We start from the raw sequence: 21457 nt of genomic DNA, 5'->3' as shown, positions 1-21457 counted from the left end.
CAGGATGTGGTTGAGATTACAAACATTTGTGGTTTATGGTTTCTCAGTGTTCCCTCACTGAAATGGCTTTCTTTCTCCATCCGTCCTATTCTGCACCTCCAGCTGTTTTCTTTTTTTTTTAACCTCTCTTCTACTCAAGTGTGGTTATAGGATCTTTATCTGGATCCTATAACCATACACAGTTTACATGTTCAGGGATGCTGAAGTTATATGACCCATTTGGAATTTATAGGTTGTATGCTTCCTAGAAAGAGGAAGTCTTTCTAGGTCTTGCTTGTTTTCAGGGGAGTCTAAGATCATGGCATCTGGTCCCATCACTTCATGGCAAATAGATGGGGAAACAGTGGAAACAGTGACAGACTTTATTTTTTTGGACTCCCAAATCACTGCAGATGGTGACTGCAGCCATGAAATTAAAAGACACTTGCTCCTTCGAAGAAAAGTTATGAATAACCTAGACAGCATATTAAAAAGCAGAGACATTACTTTGCCAACAAAGGTTCGTCTAGTCAAGGCTATGGTTTTCTAGTAGTCATGTATGGATGTGAGAGTTGGACTCTAAAGAAAGCTGAGCACCAAAGAATTGATGCTTTTGAAATGTGGTGTTGGAGAAGACTCTTGAGAGTCCCTTGGACTGCAAGGAGATCCAACCAGTCCATCCTAAAGGAGATCAGTCCTGAATATTCATTGGAAGGACTGATGCTGAAGGTGAAACTCCAATACTTTGGTGACCTGATGCGAAGAACTGACTCATTGGAAAAGACCCTGATGCTGGGAAAGATTGAAGGCTGGAGGAGAAGGGGACGGCAGAAGATGAATGGTTGGATGGCATCACCGACTCAATGGACATAAATTTGAGTAAACTCTGGGAGTTGGTGATGGCCAGGGAGGCCTGGCGTGCTGCAGTCCATGGGATCACAAAGAGTCAGACACGACTGAATGACTGAACTGAGCTGAATGTGACTCGAGGTGGTTTAAGAGTAAGGTGATTTCAGGAAATTGGGACATTAGTTGTATCAGAGATGGAGAGAGAGTGTGGGGGCATGTTGTAATATTAAACAAAGGATCTCAGTCATTTCCATGGAGAAGAGATTTGAGCAAAGACTTAAGGAAGGTGAGGGAGTAAGCCTTGAAGACCATGTAAGGGAAGAGTGTTTATACGGAGGGAACAGCCTGAACAGCCTGAACCTGGCTGGCTTAAAGAGGCTTAAAAAGGCAGCCGATGTGCAGGGAAAGGCAGCTAGGGGAGGAGGAGGCTTGAGATGGGTGGAGGAGAGGAGAAGAAGGGGAAAGATCATAGTGGGTTGTATAAGTCATTTAAGGACTTGAGGTTTTCTTCTGAATGAAACAGGGAGCCATTGGAAGGTGACATGGCTATTGTTGTTCAGTTGTCAAATCTTTCCGACTCTTTTGTGACCCCATGGACTGCAACGTGGCAGGCTGCCCATCCCTCAGCATCTCCTGGAGTTTGTCCAAGTTTATGTCCATTGAATCAGTGATACCGTCCAACCATCTCATCCTCTGTCACCGTCTTCTTCTGTCTTCCATCTTTCCCAGCTCCAGTGAGTCGGCTGTTTGCATCAGGTGGCCAGAGTATTGGAGCTTCAGCTTCAATGTCAGTCCTTCCAAAGAATATTCAGGATTGATTTCCTTTAGGATTGACTGGTTTGGTCTTGCTGTCCAAGGGACTCTCAAGAGTCTTCTCCAGCAGCACAGTTCAAAAACATCAATTCTTCGGCGCTCTGCCTTCTTTATGGTCCAAGTCTCACATCCATACATGCCTACTGGAAAGACCATAGCTTTGTTATATGGACCTTTGTTGTCAAAGTGATGTCTTTGCTTTTTAATACACATAGTTTGTCATAGCTTTCCTTCCAAGAAGTAATCGTCTTCTAATTTCATGGCTGCAGTCACCATCCACAGTAATGACATGGTATGACAGTGTTTTAAAAGGATTATTACCCACCAGGGTTCTTGGCCTCCTTCATCAATAGAAATTGATCAGAGGCCAGACAAGAAATTCATGCAAGGTTTTTTTTGGGGCCCCTGTTGCAGCAGGGGGGAACGAGAACAAACAACAAGTTCCTCTGTTTTTCTGCTTGCTGGGCAGGGAGTTTGTCCCTCTTTTGGGGTGAGGGTAGTGGTGTGTCCAGGGATTGGGCCAATGGGGTGGCTTAGGTGGTGCCCACCCTTAGGTGGTGTTGTATGCAGGGGGCAAGGGCAGTACCCTGCTTTTGTTCTGACTCTTCAGAAGTGGCAGTTTGGTTTTTTTGGTATCTTTGTATCTTTTGTCCAAAATTTGCCCTAACTGTGCATGCACACAGTTTCTCTGTATTTTGTTGTTGGAGGAGAGGCTTAGGTACAAGCATGGCAGCAATGTGCCGCAAATGGCCTTGGGTTCCATGTCTGTCGCAGGGTCATTCTGGTTGCTGTACAAAAACAGACTTGGCAAGATAGGGGCCAAAGTGGAGACCTAGAGACCAATTCTGTGGCTAGTTCAGTAATCTAGAAGTGGAGGGGCGGGGTGGTGTGTGTGGCTCCATTATCTGCTAGGGAGATAGCAGTGGAGATGGTGAGAAGTGGTTAGATTGAACATATTTTAAAGGTGAAGTCTGTGGGATACCTAGACAGATTAGGTGTGGTTGTGAAAGGCAATAAGGACAGTTCCAAGCTTTTTCACTTGAGTAGTTAGAAAGATAAGTTGTCATTGGTAGGGTTGTTTTTGGGAAAAAATGAGGGGATCTCTTTTGGAAATGCTGAGTGAAAGATGTCCATTTATTTTCATCTCAGGGGAAGTATCAGAAAGGCTACCGAACACACAAGTCTGAAGTTCTAGAAAGAGGTCTGGATTGGAGGTGCATGTTTGGGAGCTGTTGTATGGAATGAAAGAGTTAACCAAATTCTACATGATTTTTAATGGAAAAAAAAAAGAAGCTTTAAGAGGTAGAGCATGAAGGGGGAAGAAAATGAGACAAAAGTTTTTATTTATGGAGAAATCTAGATAAGCTGAGTCTTGAAAGGAGAGCAGATCTTCAGCAAGGAGAGAGAAGTGGGGGAGCATTTTACAGATAAATAGTGAACAAATTGAAGCGGGTAAAGACAAATCAGGGGTATGGAACTAACAGATATAAATCATTATATATTGAATAGATAAGCAACAAGGATTTATTGTACAGCCCAGGGAACTATACCTGTTATCTTATAAAGCCTTTAAAGAAATATTATCTGCAAAAATACTGAATCACTATTGTAAAGCAACTATACTTTAATAAAAAATTAATTAATTAAAGAAATTGAAAGTAGATACATTTGGTTAGAGTAAAAATAGTGGAAGGAAAGCTTGGAAATAGAACATTTAGATCAGATTATCAACAACCTGAAAAATAAAAAGAACTTAGAGTTCATCCTACAAGTCTGTGGTTCTTCAGCTTTAGTACACAGAGATGTCACTATTAAAAATGAATGAAGGAAAGAAAATCTGTGTTCATGAGAGCGTGAGCTTAACTCTGTAGAGACAAAGGTTTAGAGAGTTTTTTCTTTTCAGTTGTATTAATATAATTGACATATAGCACTGTATAAGTTTAAGATGTAAAGCATACCTATTTACTTACATAAGTTAAAAAGTTAGTTAAGTAGCTCAGTTGTGTCCGACTCTTTGCGACCCCGTGGACTGTAGCCCACCAGGCTCCTCCCTCCATGGGATTCTCCAGGCAAGAGTACTGGAGTGGGTTGCCATTTCCTTCTCCAATTTACTTACATAATCATGGGATGATTCTTTTTTTCTCATTAGATCTAATCATTATTTTTATTCAAGCTCAAATATGTCTGGTTTTATTGTTGCTAAGTCATGTCTGACTGTAACCCCACAGGCTGCAGCACGCCAGGCTCCCCTGTCCTTCACTCTCTCCCGGAGTTTGCTCATATTCATGTCCATTGAGTCAGTAATGCTGTCTAACCATCTCATCCTCTGCCGCCCTCTTCTCCTTGTGGATGGTAGTAATATCACCATTTTATCGATATGGAAAGTGAGACTGGGGCTGATGAGAAAGGACCAGTGGACGTGTGCATTACATCTCTATTCCGAATAGAAGAGGACAGTGGGTAATACTATGATATAATAAATACTGAGCATTGTATTTATGTGATACCTAGCATGTTTCAGGCATATTTGGATATGATAATTAGGGAATGTTTTGAAATATTCAGATATTGATAATTAGGTTAGTAATCTTATTCATTCTAGGATGATGTTTTTGGCTCTTCATAGGCATTTGAAAGTCACACCAAATAAAATACCATCGCCTTAGCAGTTGATTAATCCTTGTGGAAATCCCACAAATAAAGAATCCCCTCTGTTCTCCAAGAGCATCTGGGCTCAGTCCTACTAAGGCACTTAAGTCACTGGTCTGTAATTTCCTGTTTACTTCTCTGCCTCTCTCTGCAGGCTGTGGCTTGCTCACCGCCTCCCTTTTGGTGTCTGGTGCTTACACAAGGCAGGTGTTCCAAAATTATTTGTTAAAGGAATGAATGACAGTACCTATATATTCGAAGTGGGGATCCTAAGGTTTAGACTTAAGAGATTTAAGCTTAGGGTCTGAGGAGGGCTTAGACTTAGGCTATCTGTTCTCTCTCTCTCTCTTTTTTTAAAATTTTGGCCATGAACATGTAGCATGTGGGATTTTAGTTCTCTGACTAGGGATCAAACCCATGTCCCCTACTTTGGAAGCACAGAGTCTTAACTACGGGACGGCCAGGGAAGCTCTCAGGGAGTCATTCTCTTCATTTGTCTCAGAAGGTCTCCTAAATGTGTCTCTGTTTTTAAAAATGCAGGGAGAGATATTTGTTCTCCCCTCTGGAACCACTGCTCTTCTGATTCAGAATAATATACTAAGAATGTATTTTCTGAACAAGAGTTACGTGTCACTGTGCTAAGCCCTGCACGTGTGCTCAGCACTTTATGATTTAATTCTCACCACTGAAGAGAAGGCTGTTATTATGATCTTAATATTACAGATGAGAAAACTTAGGAACACAGAGAGCCACCTCCGATCTTTACTGCCCATATATGCACAGTAGAAGGTGCTTCCTCTTGTTAAGTGGATCTAACTCTCAGTAGGGTACACACAGCTTGATGCGCAGAATATTAAATGATTTCAGCCTTCACTACCCCCAAGAAAGGGGAGACTGGGAGCCTGGAGACTCTGGAGGTTAAATTATTTGCTCAGTTTCATAATCAAGTAAATGCTAGAATTGAGAATTGAACCCGTCTGTCTGCCCCTGTTGCACAATCTTCCATTCATTAGCAGGTCCTGATCTGATTTATGTAAGATAAACGTTGGCAATTTTTTTTTGTTTGTTTGGTAAAAGGTCAGATAGTAATTATTTTCAGCTTTGGTGGCAATTCAGTTGCACTACTCAACTCTTCCATTAGTGCAAAGGCAGCTATAGATGTATAAACAAATGGGCATGGCTGTGTTCAACCAACTATGTACACTAACCTTTGAATTTCATGTAATATATTTTTCTTTCATTTTTTCCCGGCTATATAGTAATGTAAAAATTTGTTTTAGCTTGCCAGGTTTCTTATGAAATTGTTGAGTTGATTTGGCCTGTGGGTCATAGTTTGCTCATTCCTGATATGGAATATTTCAAAAGAATCCAGTAAATGAAATCATCACCTATTTTATGACCTATTTTTTTCTTTCCCAAGCTCTGAACTCGTGAAATGAAGTTGTAGAGATCTAGTTCCCCTTTTCTGTTTCTGTTTTATTCTAATGTGGTTGCTGTGATTATTTATTTTCTAGATAGATTGCAACATGCTGTTCACAAAGTTTTGAAATTTTTGAGTGATTCCTCTTTTCTTGTAGTTATTTTGCAAGTACAGTAGTAACTCTGATTTGTTTTTATACTTCTTTAATGACTAGAATTTCACATCTGTTTGGCAGAGTAAAGTTTTTCATTGTACCTTAGAGCTTGCTTTGAATGAAGAAAAGGAAATTAGATGCAGGTAAAGTTAAAAGACTAAATGTGTCCAGGACAACTAGAAAATATATTCCTTTTACCCCAAATCAAGCTCAAGGTTCTGTCCCCAGTTGAAACTAAAAAGTTTTGGCTTCACAGCCTTGACCAACACTTGGGTTAGTTAGTTAGTTGCTCAGTTGTGTTCAGCTCTTTGTGACCCTATAGACTGTAGCCAGCCAGGCTCCTCTCTCCATGGAGTTCTCCAGGCAAGAATACTAGAGTGGATTACCATTCACTTCTCCAGGGGGTCTTCCTAACCCAGGGATCAAACCTGGGTCTCCTGCACTGCAAACGGATTTCTTACCATCTGAGCCACCAGGGAAGCCCCAAGGTACTAAGTCTTTAATTCGCCTCCTCAGCTAACTTGTCTTTGTAGATACCTGAAAATGCTACTTGTTTAGAACTATAGTTAGGAAGAATTGATCCAACAGATGGCCACTTGGAAGGTCATCCAACAAATTTGTTAGGTATTAACCCAGCAAATGGCCAGTTCTCTCTGTAATAAAGAGGATTCCTGCTTTCCAGAAATTTGTGTTTCATTAGTTTCTTCAGTTGCTTCAGGTTCCCTCAGATCCTGTTTTCCAGCCAAAGTTGTCTTTTCTTGTCCTTGCAAGAAGCCACTCGTTAGACCCCTGCTTCTTCCGCGCTTTCTCATACTTTCCCAGGAGGTCCTCTGAGAACCCCAGTGCAGGCTAGTTCCTTCTTTGCCTGTTTCTATTCTACCGGCTTTCTGTCCTCCTCACATTTATGGTTGTGTGTTCGAGGGTTGTCCCTCTAACTAACCTGTGGGCTTCAGGAAGACTTGCACAACATAGCTTTGGCAGCTTTTTAACTTTCTGCTGTTTAAACAGCCTTACACCTAAACAGAATTGAGAGGCTTTTAGTTTCTCCCTATGATACAGATCTCTGTGTAATCAGATCTGGTTTCATCTGACTTTGAAGTCTGAACTTTGCAGCACAGCGTCTGCTCAGAGCACTGAAGTCTATGTGTGTTTGACCTTTTTTCTTAATTTGTTTATAAAGTTATCTGAACAATGAAATTATTTCCCTTTCATTGCTAAGGTCTTTCATGTTCTGATAATGGCTCTGGCAAATCAAAACAAAGGAACTGTGGAAGCCTGGATTTGTATCCAGTTAACTGAGCTAATGTCTGGGACCGGGGCATCCAGGGAAGTGTTTATGGCAAGTTCCAGTTGCATTCAATTCTTTGCTTACTGCGACCTGTTCTCCATCATGCTTAACTTAAATATGATAAAGATGAAGTCTGTAGGTCTGTGGAAAGTGTATATTTTCATAGTTTTCTTGTATACTAATCTTCAGAATCAGTTGAGATGATAATATTATTATATGAAATGATATTTACATCTGGATGTGCACAGTGTTTTGCGAGTGTTCCTCACAGGGACATTTTTGAAAGAAAATGCAAGAATTTTGACTGCCTGTCATGGCTAGCCCATCTACTTTATATTCTGTCAGTATGATTTTCTGAATTTCCTGCTCATGACACATTTGTAGAAAAAAAAAAAAAGAAACACTAACCACTAAACTTGTAGCATATTCACACCCTCTAGTTTCATGTCTTTATTTCTGAACATAGGATTTGAATTCTAAGAAAAGGGGAAAACAAATGTTCGTAGTACCCTTTTGGAATTTGTGAGCAGAGCCAAATGGCGAGCCATTTCCATGGACACGCTGTGGCTTGATCCTCATGCCGGAAAGGTCTGGGGGAAAAGTTGTGTTCACTCCATACATGAACAGTCACAGATTGGGGGTATTTTATGGAAGAGCTTAAAGGTGGGATCATGAATTAAACACATTTGACAACATGTCTCCCGTAAGATATCATAGTTTTCTATGTATTCTGTTGACATTCTTTTCCTGTTATATTCTTGTTTGTCTAGATTTCAGAGCTTAGTGTAATCATTGCATGATTTGTTCATGAATGTTTGGAATTCCGTGTACAAAGATGCACTTTAAGTGCTTTCATAAGTATCCTCATGTGTGCTCTGAATTACTTGCTTAGGTTTTGAGGACAGAGAACTTAGATAATAACCTGAACATTTTCTATAATGTATTTATCTTCTCTCTCTCACTGATACATACACACATACACACACAAATTTCTATCTGCAAGACACTGACTTAGATCTTTAGGCTACATCAATAAATATATGTTGAGTTTGCACTTTTTTTTTTTTTCCCATTTATTTTTATTAGTTGGAGGCTAATTACTTTACAATATTGTAGTGGTTTTTGTCATACATTGACATGAATCAGCCATGGATTTACATGTATTCCCCATCCTGATCCCCCATCTCACCTCCCTCTCTACCCGATCCCTCGAAACATGTGTATTATCTAGAGTGAAACACATCACCAGCCCAGGTTGGATGCATGGGACAAGTGCTCGGGCCTGGTGCATTGAGTTTGCACTTTAATTCTATCAAATTGTACATCAAGAAGTTGCTAGATGACTGCATGTCTTTTCATTTCTTAAAATGAAAATTAATGTTTTATGGTAAATACCATGTAGTAGCATCTTCAAGTGCCTTAAGAGTGGGCTAATAGTAAATAATAGAGCTTTATGAAGATTGTATGTGTGTGTGAAGTTTCTGTACTTATTTTTGTTGTCTTCTGAAAATAGATTACATGACAAGTCAAAGATTCTAGGTGATATTTTGGTGGTGTCTGTTTTGGTTAATTTGCAACCTAACATCAGTTATATAAATAGCTTGTATGGTTATTCCCTCTTATATCCAGGTGCAAAATTAGAAAGCAAAGGATGGCTTTCATTGTTCATGTATATACTTGATTGTTAATCTTCTCCTAAAATTTCTGAAGTCAGTGCATGTTTTATGGTCTATGTTGCCCTGAGAATTATTTTAAAAGGTTTTTTTTAGTGGATTTATTAAAATTGAAATGCAGTTAATAATCAGTGTCTTTGAAAACTGATTTGTTTGGAGATAGTTTCCAAGTCACTGTATGGTAATCTCTTTTTTTTTTTTTTTACACTGTGATATACAAACAGATGATACAGGGAAACTATGACTCATATTTCAAGATTTTTCTGATAAGCTATACAAAGAATATTTTGCTAATGCTTCTTAAACTATTACTTTTGCAAACTACCTTCTCTTCTCTTCTTCAATTATTTATAAATAACTATCTACATAAAGAGGCTTCCCTGGTGGCTCAGTGGAAAAGAACCCGTCTAGCAATGCAGGAGACGCAAGTTTAATCCCTAGGTCGGGAATATCCACTGGAGTAGGAAATGGCAACCCATTCCAGTATTCTTTTGCCTGGAAACTTCCATGGACAGAGGAGCCTGGAAGGCTACAGTCCATGGGGTGGCAAAGAATCAGGCCCGACTGAGGGAGTGAGCAGTCAAGCATGTCTACATAAAGATCATTATCTCTTTGTGCATAAGTTATTATGCATTACAATTCAAATTCCATCATAAAATGTTCTAATTAAATACCAGCACCATTGTTACTTCAACATCCAAAAGTCTTCTCTTTTTGATCAATCCTAACATTTCCCCAAATGGATACTGGGGGATCCTAGTTCTGTAGGATATTGATAATGTTATGAGAAAAAAATTGATTTGTTCTGATGTAAGTTGGACTTTTTTTTTTCCTACTACAAAACCATTCAGAGCTTTAAAAATATGTTAATGTGCACAGTGCTTTTCTAAGAGAGATATCCTGGTTATCACTTTGCCACAAAGAATTTCATGCTTTGGGAACAACTGACTTTATTATTGTATAGATTAGAAAACAGAGTCCCCTAAAAATTAAACAGCTTGCTTAAAATTAGACCTCCAGACTAACACTTGTAAGGCAAGGCCATTCTAAGATGAGTATTGGTAGGTTCTTTCAGCTCCAGGCTCTCTCTTTATCAGCTTTTGGGATAAATGTGAGTCTTGCCTTGATTTCTGGGCTTGTACTTCTTATTTGTTTTGAATGACAGAGTGTGTATCTCAGAAAACCTACCTTATGGAGACCCACATTCCCACCCAGACAGAATGTATTGATTTATTTACAGGTTTTTTTTTTTTCCCCCTTTCTTGAAGTCTTTTCTTTAAAAATTAAAAACACAAACAGACCATGTTTACTGGGGAATCTCAGAGAGTAAGCATTTGAAAGAGACACTTTGTTCTCTTGGAAAATTGATCTCTGTGCTAAAAATTAAGTAAATACTCTTCTTTGTGTCATAGCTCAGTTGGTAAAGAATTTGCCCGCAATACAGGAGACCCTGGTTCGATTCCTTGGTTGGGAAGATTCTCTGGAGAAGGGGAAGGCTATCCATTTCAGTATTCTTGGGCTTCCCTTGTGGCTCAGCTGGTAAAGAATCTGCCTGCAATGCGGGAGCCCTGGGTTCAATTCCTGGGTTGGAAAGATCCCCTGGAGAAGGGAAAGGCTACCCACTCCAGTATTCTGGCCTGGAGAATGCCAAGGACTGTATTCCATGGAATTCCAGGGGGTTGCAAAGAGTCGGACATGACTGAGCGACTTTCACTTTGTGTTTGTGGCTCTTGGCGTCTCATTTATTTGGAGTTCATTCTCTTAGTAAATAGTTCTACATACTAGGCCTGGAGTATACCTGGATAAGTAGATTGGGAATAGGCCCTGCCTTCCTAGAACTCATAGTGAATATAGAAAAGACAAATAATAATTGTAGTTCATCAGAAATAAATAAGCAAATCAAATAAATAAATTGTGCTAAGTGCTGAAGTTTAAGGTTCAGAGAACCATGCCTTGTAAAGTAAGAAGGGGTATTTTCTAGCCAGAAGGTACGAGGAAGGCTTCCTGAGGAAGTGGCTTCAGCTACGCCCTGTAGGATGAATAGGTAGTTGGTAGATGAAGCAGGTAGAGGCTGAGCCCAGGACAGAGGTGTCAGGGCTGGAGGAGCTCGTCATTAGGAAGCGTAACAACACCAGTGTGGTTTGTGGTTGTGAGCGGGTAGCACATGAACTGCCGTGGGTGATCCTCTGACATCCGAACGCATACCGTTGCATCCTTTCGTTGACACGTGTGTACCACTTGCCAACAAGAACGTTGTTGTTGGTTTGTCACCTGTTTGGTGAGCTTTGGTATTCATCCTGTCCTGCCATTTAAGTGTAAGAAGAAATAATGCTCCATCATCAAAAAGTCTGGGGAAATTCTGCATAAATTCTGCCTAGAGGTAATCTTGCTTGTAACCAGAGTAATCTTTTCCCAGAGACATAAGATAGGGGGCATAGGGACTGTTCATGCGGCTTCCCAAGTGGTGCTAGTGGCAGAGAACCTGCCTGCCAAGGCAAGAGAGGAGAGTGACACGGGTTCGATCCCTGGAGGAGGAAATGGCGACCCACTCCAGTATTCTTGCCTGGAGAACCCCATGGACAGAGGAGCCTGGTGGGCTACAGTCCATTGGGTCGCAAAGAGTTAGACCTGACTGAAGCGACTTAGCAGATACAGCACAGGACCATTCGCACAACTCCAAATTGTGATTTTTTTCCTCTTTTTCTTTAAGGTATAATTTCAAACACTTTGGGAGGGTTTTATACTTATCCTTGCCTATCTTAACATAATATATATAAGGTATAATGTGAGGAAATTTAATACAAATAGATTATATTTAGTATATTATGTAAATATAATAAAATGGGATATAATGTAATTAGTATATAAGTAGTAAGATAATTTATACAATTTAAAGAATGTAAAGGAATATATTAGCAGTCTGGTTTAACATTATGATGCTTCCTATCATTTTTTCTGGTGTTTCCTTAAAAAGTACATGTTTGGGATTTGACTGTCAACTTTGCTGACCGCCTTGCTTTTGTTTTTGGCTTCCTCCAGTCTAGTGGGATTGCAGCCCTCATTGCTATTTTGGTGTTACTGCTGCTCTTGGCTATTGGACTGATGTGGTGGTTTTGGCCCCTTTGCTGCAAAGTGGTAAGTAAGAAGGATTTGCAGTCTTCTTTTTTTTTTTTTTTAAACATCAAGGTGTAAAGTACGGCTGAAATATGAATCAGTGCCACATTGCTCAACAACAGCAAAGTTTCAATTAGCAAATTGAATTTTAATAGTTATATATTTTAATCATTGTAAGAAATTCTATTCATGCCTGCTAATAAATGTTTACTGTAAAACTTCTAGGAAGCACTTCAAAATCAGGTTTAGGGGAAGAAGAGAAGAAGAAGGTAGGAATGATGATAGGGATAAAGGGTTTCCCACTCAAGTACAAAAGAATTTCACGTAAATTGAATGATATTTTCTACTGGATTCATTGAGAGGGGTTGATAATCTGTCAGGTTTTGGGTTTGTTTTATTTTGTTTTCATTGCTTATTGAATGTTTCATTATCAGTTTGAAAGATACACTATTTCAGGACTTTTTCTGTTTGCCTCTTGGAAAAACATTTTAGAAATAAGTCACATGAAAATGTTAGGGTATCTGTGAAACAGTCACTTTGAAGTTATGACAGTTGGTTTGAGGTTGTGTCATTTTTCATGCTTGAGTAAAACCTCTGAAAGAACATGGATATACACAAGCTTTCTAGTGCTACTGTAGCAAATTGCCACACATTTGCTGGCTTAAAGCAACACAAATTTATTACCTAACAGTTATGTAATCACAGATCCAACATGGGTCTTGCTGGGCTAAACTAAGCTGAAAAGTATCGACAGTGATACATTCGTCTCTTAATGCTCTAGAGGAGGATCTGCTCCCTTGCTTTTTGCAGCTTGCAGGGGCTCCTTCCATTCTTGTCTAGTAAGCCCCTTCCTCCAGCTTCAGAGCCAGGCATGCTGCATCTCTGTCACCATTCTTCTGTAGTCACATGTCTTTCTGACTCCAAACCCAGCTGGGAAAGGACCTCCAATATCAAGGAACCATGTGATGAGGTTGGACCCACCTTGATGCACACATGCATGCATGCATGCATGCATCATCTCCCATCTCAAGATCCTTCACGCTAATCACATCTGCAAGGTCTCTTTGGTCCTGGAAGACAGCTCATTCACAGTCCCAGGGAATTAGAGTGTGGATATCCTTGTATGTGTGTGTGTGCTCAGTTGCTCAGTTGCTCAGTTGTGTCTGACTCTGTGACCCTATGGACTGTAGCCTTCCAGGCACCTCTGTTTATGGGGTTCTCCAGGCAAACATAGTGGAGTGGGTTGCCATTTCCTTCACCAATGGATCATCCTGTCCCAGGGATCGAACCCCCATCTCTTGCATCTCCTGCTTTGGCAGGTGGACATCTTTATGGGGCCGTTATTCTGCCTGTCACAAGGTGGAACTCTGAGTACATTTCAAGCAATATAACTTGGATTGTTCAGGCGTCATAGAAAAGGTTCTTCTGAAGAAGCACTCCTTCAAAGCATGCCTACTGCCTATTTTGGTATCCTCTTCTTATCAGCACATTATATTGAACTTTATGTTTTGTGGATCACAGTAGTGTTTTACGTAATGTTACTAGACCGACTCTTCCCCTGTCACCCTTGCTGACTGATTTCCTCTCCTTGCAACTTCAGGCAGTGCTTTGTATTACTTCTACATTTATTATTCATTGTACGTCAGTCCACTTTCATGAGGCAACTTTACAATCCTTTATCTCAGAGCAGTTGGCCACGGAGGAGGCACAGAGTTAATTTAGACAGCAGCAGAGACAAGAAGCATCCTGTCTCTTTGCTGAACTAATCAGTTTCCTGCTATAGCAATTTACGCTCAGTTTCCTGTTGTAATCTTCATTATCTTAGATATGGTGATTTTGAGACGAGCTTACTTTCTTGCGTCTCAAATTAAAAAGCAAAAAGGTGCCTTAATGTGATTTGTACTCCTTACTTTTTTAATTTAAAATTCACAGGGGTGGTTTTCATTCTTTTGTTACTTTGCATTTTCATTTACTATTGACCAGAGGGCTCAAAAGTGTCAAAGTGTATGGTTTTTTTAAAAGGACACTAGTGAACACTGAACTGGGCTTCTTTGTGAGGTTGCTGCATGCCCGCTCAGTTGCTAAGTTGTGTCTGACTCTTGTGCAACCCCTTGGACTGTAGCCCACCAGGCTCCTCTGTCCATGGAATTTCCCAGGCAAGAACACTGGAGTGGGTTGCCATTTCCTTCTCCAGAGGATTTTCCTAACCCAGGGTTCAAACCCAAGTCTCTTGCTTGGCAGGCAGTTTTTTTTCACAACACTTGATGTAGTCAAATGAAGTCTTCACTGTCACATGGATGTTATAGAGGGGACTCGATCATCAGGTAGTGAGAATAGATCCATTCCATCCCTGAAACTCTGCAGATTGGGAATCAGGAATTATATTTCTTTATGCAGGGTGCAGACTTTATGCAGGACACCATTAAGGTGTGTTTTTAGGATGTCAGGAGGGCTTCCTATATACAGAAACATCATGAATGCTTACTAATTTCTGCAACTTATTTAATAGAGAGAATCATCCTTATTTTACATTTAGAAATAGAGACTACAGAGCAGTTAGCCTTGAGTATGAACTTGCATTTAGATCTAAAAATAAATGGAGGGAGGTGGGAGGGGGGATCGGGATGGGGAATAAGTGTAAATCTATGGCTGATTCATATCAATGTATGACAAAACCCACTGAAAAAATAAAAAAATTAAAAAATTAAAAAAAAAATAAATAAAATAAATGAATTGGGCTTTCCAGGTGGCGCTAGTAGTAAAGAACCCGTGTGCCAATGCAGGAGATATAAGAGATGCTGGTTCCATCCCTGGGTCAGGAAGAAAATGTAGGAAATGGCAACCCACTCCAGTACTCTTGCCTGGAAAATCCTATGGACAGAGGAGCCTGGTGGGCTACAGTTCACGGGGCCACAAAGGAATCAGACATTACCGAGTGACTGAGCACATAAATGAAGCAGAACAAATGTTCCCTAAAAACACAGATTTAAAAGCAGAGAGAAAGTAGAGGCAAAATTCTGCATTCAGCCCTTAGTAATCTGAGCCAGTGCTGGGCTTGGAATTTGGGGTTCAGAAATGACTACCATATGATATGGAAACTCATATTTTAATAGTGAGAATGGAAGTTCGTGATTACGCCCAGGAGCAACACATGTCAGGAACACAAAGGAAAGAGGGATTTGCCAGAATTGAGGGATTGTTTCAGGGAAACTGGGTGGAGCTGCCGATTCCAAACTGATTTTGAATATTGAACAAGACTTTGGCAGTTGATGAGGGACATTTCCTATGAAGTGTGTGTGGAATTACAAGTTATTCAGGCGTGCTTTGAGATGTCCCAGGCTGAGGTCTAGCATGCCAGGGAAAGCAGTGGTGGAAGATGGTTTAGGATCTAGGCATGAACCTCCTATGTCTTTGAGGAAGTTTGAACTCACCCTAGGGATGAGGAGAAAATACTGGAAATATTTGATCACTGATCTCCTGAAAGAAGCTTCCCTTGCTGTACATGCTGCTGAGATCTGGTCCCGGTGGGGATTAAGTCTTATCCAGTTGAGTTCCATCAGCTATGGCAATACAAGCCAGTATAGATGGTGCGCCTTAGATATGGCGGTGGGCAGGGGAGGGGCAACATAGGGATGGGGGGAGTGGGGAGTACAAACTATTGGGTATAAGTTAGGCTACAAGGATGTATTACACAACACAAGGAATATGGCCATTGTTTTGTAATAACTGTAAATGGAGTGAAACCATTAACATTTGTATTTAAAAAAAAGATACAGCCTGAGCAAAGTATCTCTAACAAAGTATAGAGAGCTGGAATATAACAAGTAAGCTAAATCAATTAGAGAAAGATGAGGAGGTGATGTGAAAAGGAAGGGTCAAAGGAGACTGTAACCTTATGAAAAACAGGATCTTGAGTATAACAGAAGGTGTACTATGATAGTACAACTGCAGGATATTTATTTATTTGATTATGTTTAGAGAATATATTTCCACAATGTTGGCATTTGAATATGATTAGTTAATTGTTAGCAACGTTCAATTATCAGGGATCATTTTGGACTTTGACCATCAGCTGTTACCAGTAATAATACTTTTTAATAGGAAATGAAATGTATTTATTTCAGCTTAGTGTTACTCACTCAGTTGTGCCCATCTCTTTACAACCCCATGGACTGTAGCCTCTGTCCATGGAATTCTCCAAGCAAGATTACTAGAGTGGGTTGCAATTCCCTTCTCCAGAGGATCTTCCCAACCCAGGGATCGAACCTAGGTTTCCCACATTGCTGGTTTATTCTTTACTGTCTGAGCCACCAGAGAAGTCCTTATTTCAGCTTGGTATTGTGTAAATTCCTTTTGTTTGAGTGTCTTTTAAGTACTGGGGCAAACATTTAGTCTTTCAACTGAAATATGATTAAACAGCTTAAAATGTCTGTTTTCAGGCACATTTAGACTATGTCAGCCATCACCTCCTTGGGAATCGTACGCTTAGGAGCTCTTATCGAGATAGAAATCCTGGAAAGGAAAAAAAAAACCCTGAACAGAGGCACCCGTATCTGTCACACATTCTTCATTGAATCATTTCATATTTTTAAAAAATATCTTGTGAAATAATTTAACCATTCATTTTTCAGAGATTAACATTTCACAGATATCTAATTAATGACTCAGAGATGACAGTGTTACCTATATCTTAGCCCAGATTTTTTTTTTTCTGCTCCTATAATTGAAAGGCTCTCAGAGTAGGTGCTGTCAGATTTCCACCTGTGGTGTCTCTCTCTGAGGGGAAAGGGTGGTTGGGTGATACATTTCCAGGGATCAGTATGGTTTAGGATAGCCCCTATGGTAAGGTCAATAATGATCCCTAAAGATATCCAGGTCTTACTTCTTGGAAACCATGATTGTTGTCTTCTATGGCAAAAGAGGGCTTCCCTGGTGGCTCGGAGGTTAAAGCGTCAGTGAGACTTTGCAGATATGATTAAATTCAGGATCTTGAAATAGGGAGATCATCCAGAATGACCTAGCTGGCTCTAAATACCATCACTGTGCCCATATGAAAGGGTGACAGAGGAGATAAGACCACGGATGGGGAGAAGGCAGTGTGACCATGGAGGCAGAGACCAAAGTGATGCAGCTTCTAGGCAGGAGCTGGAAGGGGGCAAGGAGCGATAAACTCCTGGAGCCTGCAAAATGAGATGGCTCTGATGACACCCGATTTTAGTTGTTAGACTCAGTATGGACTCCTGGCATCTAGAACTGTAGGAATATAAATTTATATTGTGTTAAGCCACTAAGTTTGTGGTGATTTGTTATTGCAGCATTAAAGATCTAACAGATTCCCTACGTGATTCTGATATTCTCCAGAGTTGGGGATCACTGCTCAGGGGTATTGATTTTGGGGAATTCTTACATAATATGTTTTCGGATCAACTCATTACAAAAACTGTCTATGGAGTGCAAGAAGTTGTAAGATGGGAGATAAGGAAATATTCTTAAAATGTTTGCAGTGATTCTGTGGCAGTGAAAACCTGTGGGCATTCTTTAAAATTAGAATTACCATTCTGTTTTGTTTTGGGTCAACTGTCAAGTAAATATGCGTAATGCTTTATATACTGAGTAGAATTTACTCACTGTTTCAGAGTGACAGGGATTTGTCGAAGAAACAGGTTTCTTATTTTAAGAAGTATCCAGGACATATATGTTATTAGAACCCATTGACAGCAAAGATCCGTGGTCAGCTTTCTTAGGGTGCCTCTTGTTTGATGGTAGAAACCAGTACAATCCCGTTCATATTCAGATATGTACCACTATTTCAAAATTGTGAGAGATAAAGACAAATACCATATGTTTCCACTTATTTGTGCAACCTAGAAAACCAAACAAAGGAACGAATATAACCAAACAGAAGACATGGATACAGAGAACAAACAAGTGGTTGCCAGAGGGGAAGGGGTGAGGGACGGGTGAAATGGGTGAAGGGGATTAAGAGGTCCAGAATACAAGTTGTAAGATAAATTAGTCATGAGGATATAATGTATGGAACAGCCAAAATAGTTGTATTGTTATAACTTTCTATGATATAAAAATATTGAACCACTATTCTATACACGCGAAACTATTGAAAGTCAATTAAACTTTAAGAAATCATGATAGTTCCTAGACCTATTATTATATTTCATTATTTGATGAATTAATAAAGAAGCACATAGTATTTCTGTTTCACAGATCTGGTTTCTTGTTTTTAAAAGTAGATTTGACAGTTACATTTCAATACAATTGGATTCCTTTTAATCCTGTGTATTTCAATTTAGCTTGTTTAGTCTAGGAAGGGGTTCATTGGTCCCCTATAATCAGATTGCCATAGAGGAACATAGAATAAAAAAGGTTAGAAAAAAACTCCCCAGATAGAATATCTGGCTACCAATGATGCTTTTAACATGAGACTATTTTAAAATGTTAAATCTTTCAATTCATTTAATGAGTATATTCAAGGATAAAAGAAACAGGTGATATCATTAAAGACAGATTAAAATGTTGCAGATTTGTGTCCTCTGTGTGCCTAGGTTTTCCATGGCAAATAGGATCTAAATCAATATCTTTGGAGAACTTTCTCTCATAGTAGTAGTAATAGTAGTAATAATAGTAGAACCCTCATGCAAAGCTGGAATTTTTAGGCGTTATCATTAGCGAACTATAGAGTATGTTGAGTTTGCAAACTATTCCATCAGGGGGGAAGTTCTCATTTTTGTATAAAGTTATTTCTCACAACCTGTTTATGATTCTGTTTCCTACTCATTGAATAACCTCACATCCATCCTTTACAACTGCTTTTCTATAACAAAGATGTCAGCAGCATCCTTCCTTTTCCTTAGATTAAAAAAGGGGAGAAGTTAAAAACAATCATGTATTGAATCATGAGGGAGATATCAGAAAATACGGCTCTTTACATCACTGTTTAACTCGTAAGATGTGTTGAGTTTATGGCAGGTTTGTTTTACTACCAGCATAGCAGAACTGAGCATCCTGTAGTTGGATCACTTGGAAGAACTGGGCATTCTGCAAAATTACAGATGTAAGGCTAATGAGGTGGCAAACAAAGACTTTCTGGAGTGTTGTCAATTAGAGTGTGTTATCCAGCTGCAAATAAATATCTGAATATGCTGGAAATGATAAATGTTCACTTTGCTCTAGTGTCCTTGGCCAAAGTTCTCCCTCCACAGGGGAAAACTACAAGCTCATTTTTCCTCAGTACATTTAAGACATTGCATAAAGATCTCATAAATCTTTTTAAAACACCATTTTAAAAAGTTATCTTTTTAAAGCCCAATTTACTTATAAGTAAGCTGGGCTTTCGTGATGAGGATATATCTGACTAGAGCTATATAGAATCATTTTCTTAGCCAGCAACAGCTGTGCTGTTCTTTCTAAATAGTAATAATGCTTCTACATTGCACTTGTTTTTTATTGTTGAGGAGGGCTCTTGGTGCCTTTATTGAGTTACTTTGAGAGCAGCCTGATTTTTTTTTTAAGAATGCACAATAAGACAGAAGGAATTTAAATTTTAATATGCGTTCCTTGTACCATTAATTAAAATGATTTATGTTTGGTTGCCTCTTTGAAATAGAGTGTGATGTTAGTGCTTATTGGTTCTATTGTGATGTTTTCCAACAGAGCATCATTACAAAACAGGGTATCACACTCTTCCCGGTCTTAGTTTATTTACCTTGATGGCAGTACCTTTACTTAACTCCAGGAGAATACACTCTCACGGGGCTTCCCAGGTGGCCCAGTAGTAAAGAATATGCTTGCTGATAGAGAAGACGCAGGTTCGATCCCTGGGTGAGGACGATCCCCTGGAAGAGGAAATGGCAACCCACTCCAGTATTCTTGCCTGGAGAATTCCATGGACAGAGGAGCCTGGCGGGCTACAGTCCATGGGGTTGCAAATCAGCTGGACACAACTGAGCATAATGCATGCTCCCCAACCCTTCAAAGCACACTCTCACATTGTTCTTCCCAGTCCTCATCAGGCATTTAAAATTTTATTTATTGTCCGGACTTTCCACTATTATTTGTTTATTCAAAGCAGTCTCTTTGAACATTAATGAGTCTGTCAAGGAGGAAAGAAAAGGTAGGCAGATAACCCGACCATATCTTGGTCTGATTGTTGAAAGCAACTCACTTTGTGGGATTTGGAAAAGGATTTCCTAAACACTAATGTCAGAGAACTTTGTATTCATGAGAGGAAAGGCATTGCACTTGTTCTATGATCTTATCAAAAAAGAAAGGGAAGAGTGAAAGGAAATCCCACATATATTTCAAACAAGTTTTCGTACACACTAAGAATGAGTTCTTGAAGTCTGTGGACCCTTAGGTGCTTAGATGACATTGCTGAAATATTGGGCATTTGTTTCTGTCACTGGCAAGAGTCACTTCTGAAATACTACTTGATCTACAGTCGTTACACAGTATCTTTTTTTTAAATCCAAGGCAGTTCACTGTTGACAGTTCTTTTCACTCTTTTCTGAATATCGGAACATATGATTGCATCAAGCTGGCTGCAGGCTCCAGTGCTGACATTTTCTAGCGCAAAGAATGCCCACATCACTCGAACATTTGAAAAGTGTTAATGAGCAGATCAAAAGGACTGTTGCCTGAAGCAGCTAACTTTTTTTTTTTTTTTTAATCGGCTCTCCTCCAAACTGAAATCTTCATTCTAGCAGCTAAGTAGATGAGATGTAATCCTTTCTGATGATGATAATAACAAATGAAAAAAAAAATTGGAGAAGAATCAAACTCTGCATATGGTTCATAAAGTGGTGAAAGTGTTTTCCAGAATCTTCAATATCGAGTTGAAGGATGCTAAGTAGAAAAAATCCTGGCAACTAGGCAATATTATGCCTTTTAAAATCTGCAAATTCTCATAAAATATGGTGCATGCGAATACATCCTTTTCTGAGATGAGTGTTCTTGCACTATTTAATACAAGAATGGGATTCTCATGACTGTTATTTTTAATGTATTTGGACTAACAATCAGGTTTCCTTTTCTCCTGCACTAATTTTACTGAAATGTAGGGACATCAGTGGACACAGACTTTTGCCATTTTTGGCTTTTGGACTGAATGACTTCAGATTATTTTCACTCTTCTTTGTTTCTTATGAGGCTGTGTGGTACAATGGAGAGACGGAGCATTTAGAAACATCAAACACACACAACATTTATTTCCTGTTCCAACATTTCTAGGGCAATGATGTTGGGCATATGAATGAAAACGTTACGTCCCTATAAAATGAGGATGATGGCATCTGTCTCATATAGTTACCATAATATTGATCTGTATCTGTTTGTCTATCTCTATCTTATCTACCTATTCATATATCTATCTAACCAGCCATCCATCCCACCAAGTAATGTTCCTCTCAACACATCTTAAACCTTTTCTCCTGTACCCTTTCCCTTGACAATCAAACCTTATTTTAAGAGAATGTCATGTGCCAGAGAAAGTTGAACCCAGAGTT

The 21457-nt window shown here is 39.5% G+C and overlaps 1 protein-coding gene across 1 annotated transcript in view; it reads left to right on the top strand.

The window, feature by feature from the left end:
* ANTXR2 (ANTXR cell adhesion molecule 2) overlaps positions 1–21457 on the top strand; it is a 166476-nt gene that overhangs the window by 63775 nt on the left and 81244 nt on the right. The window contains exon 12 of the mRNA XM_043448471.1: positions 11865–11960. Within this exon, the coding sequence (XP_043304406.1) occupies positions 11865–11960 (96 nt within the window). The remainder of the gene's footprint in view (positions 1–11864; positions 11961–21457) is intronic.

This window comes from Cervus canadensis, chromosome 26, assembly GCF_019320065.1.
Source record: "Cervus canadensis isolate Bull #8, Minnesota chromosome 26, ASM1932006v1, whole genome shotgun sequence".
NCBI lineage: Eukaryota > Metazoa > Chordata > Mammalia > Artiodactyla > Cervidae > Cervus > Cervus canadensis.
Note: the sequence above shows the minus strand (reverse complement) of the source record. Positions and strands in the feature narration are given on the sequence as shown.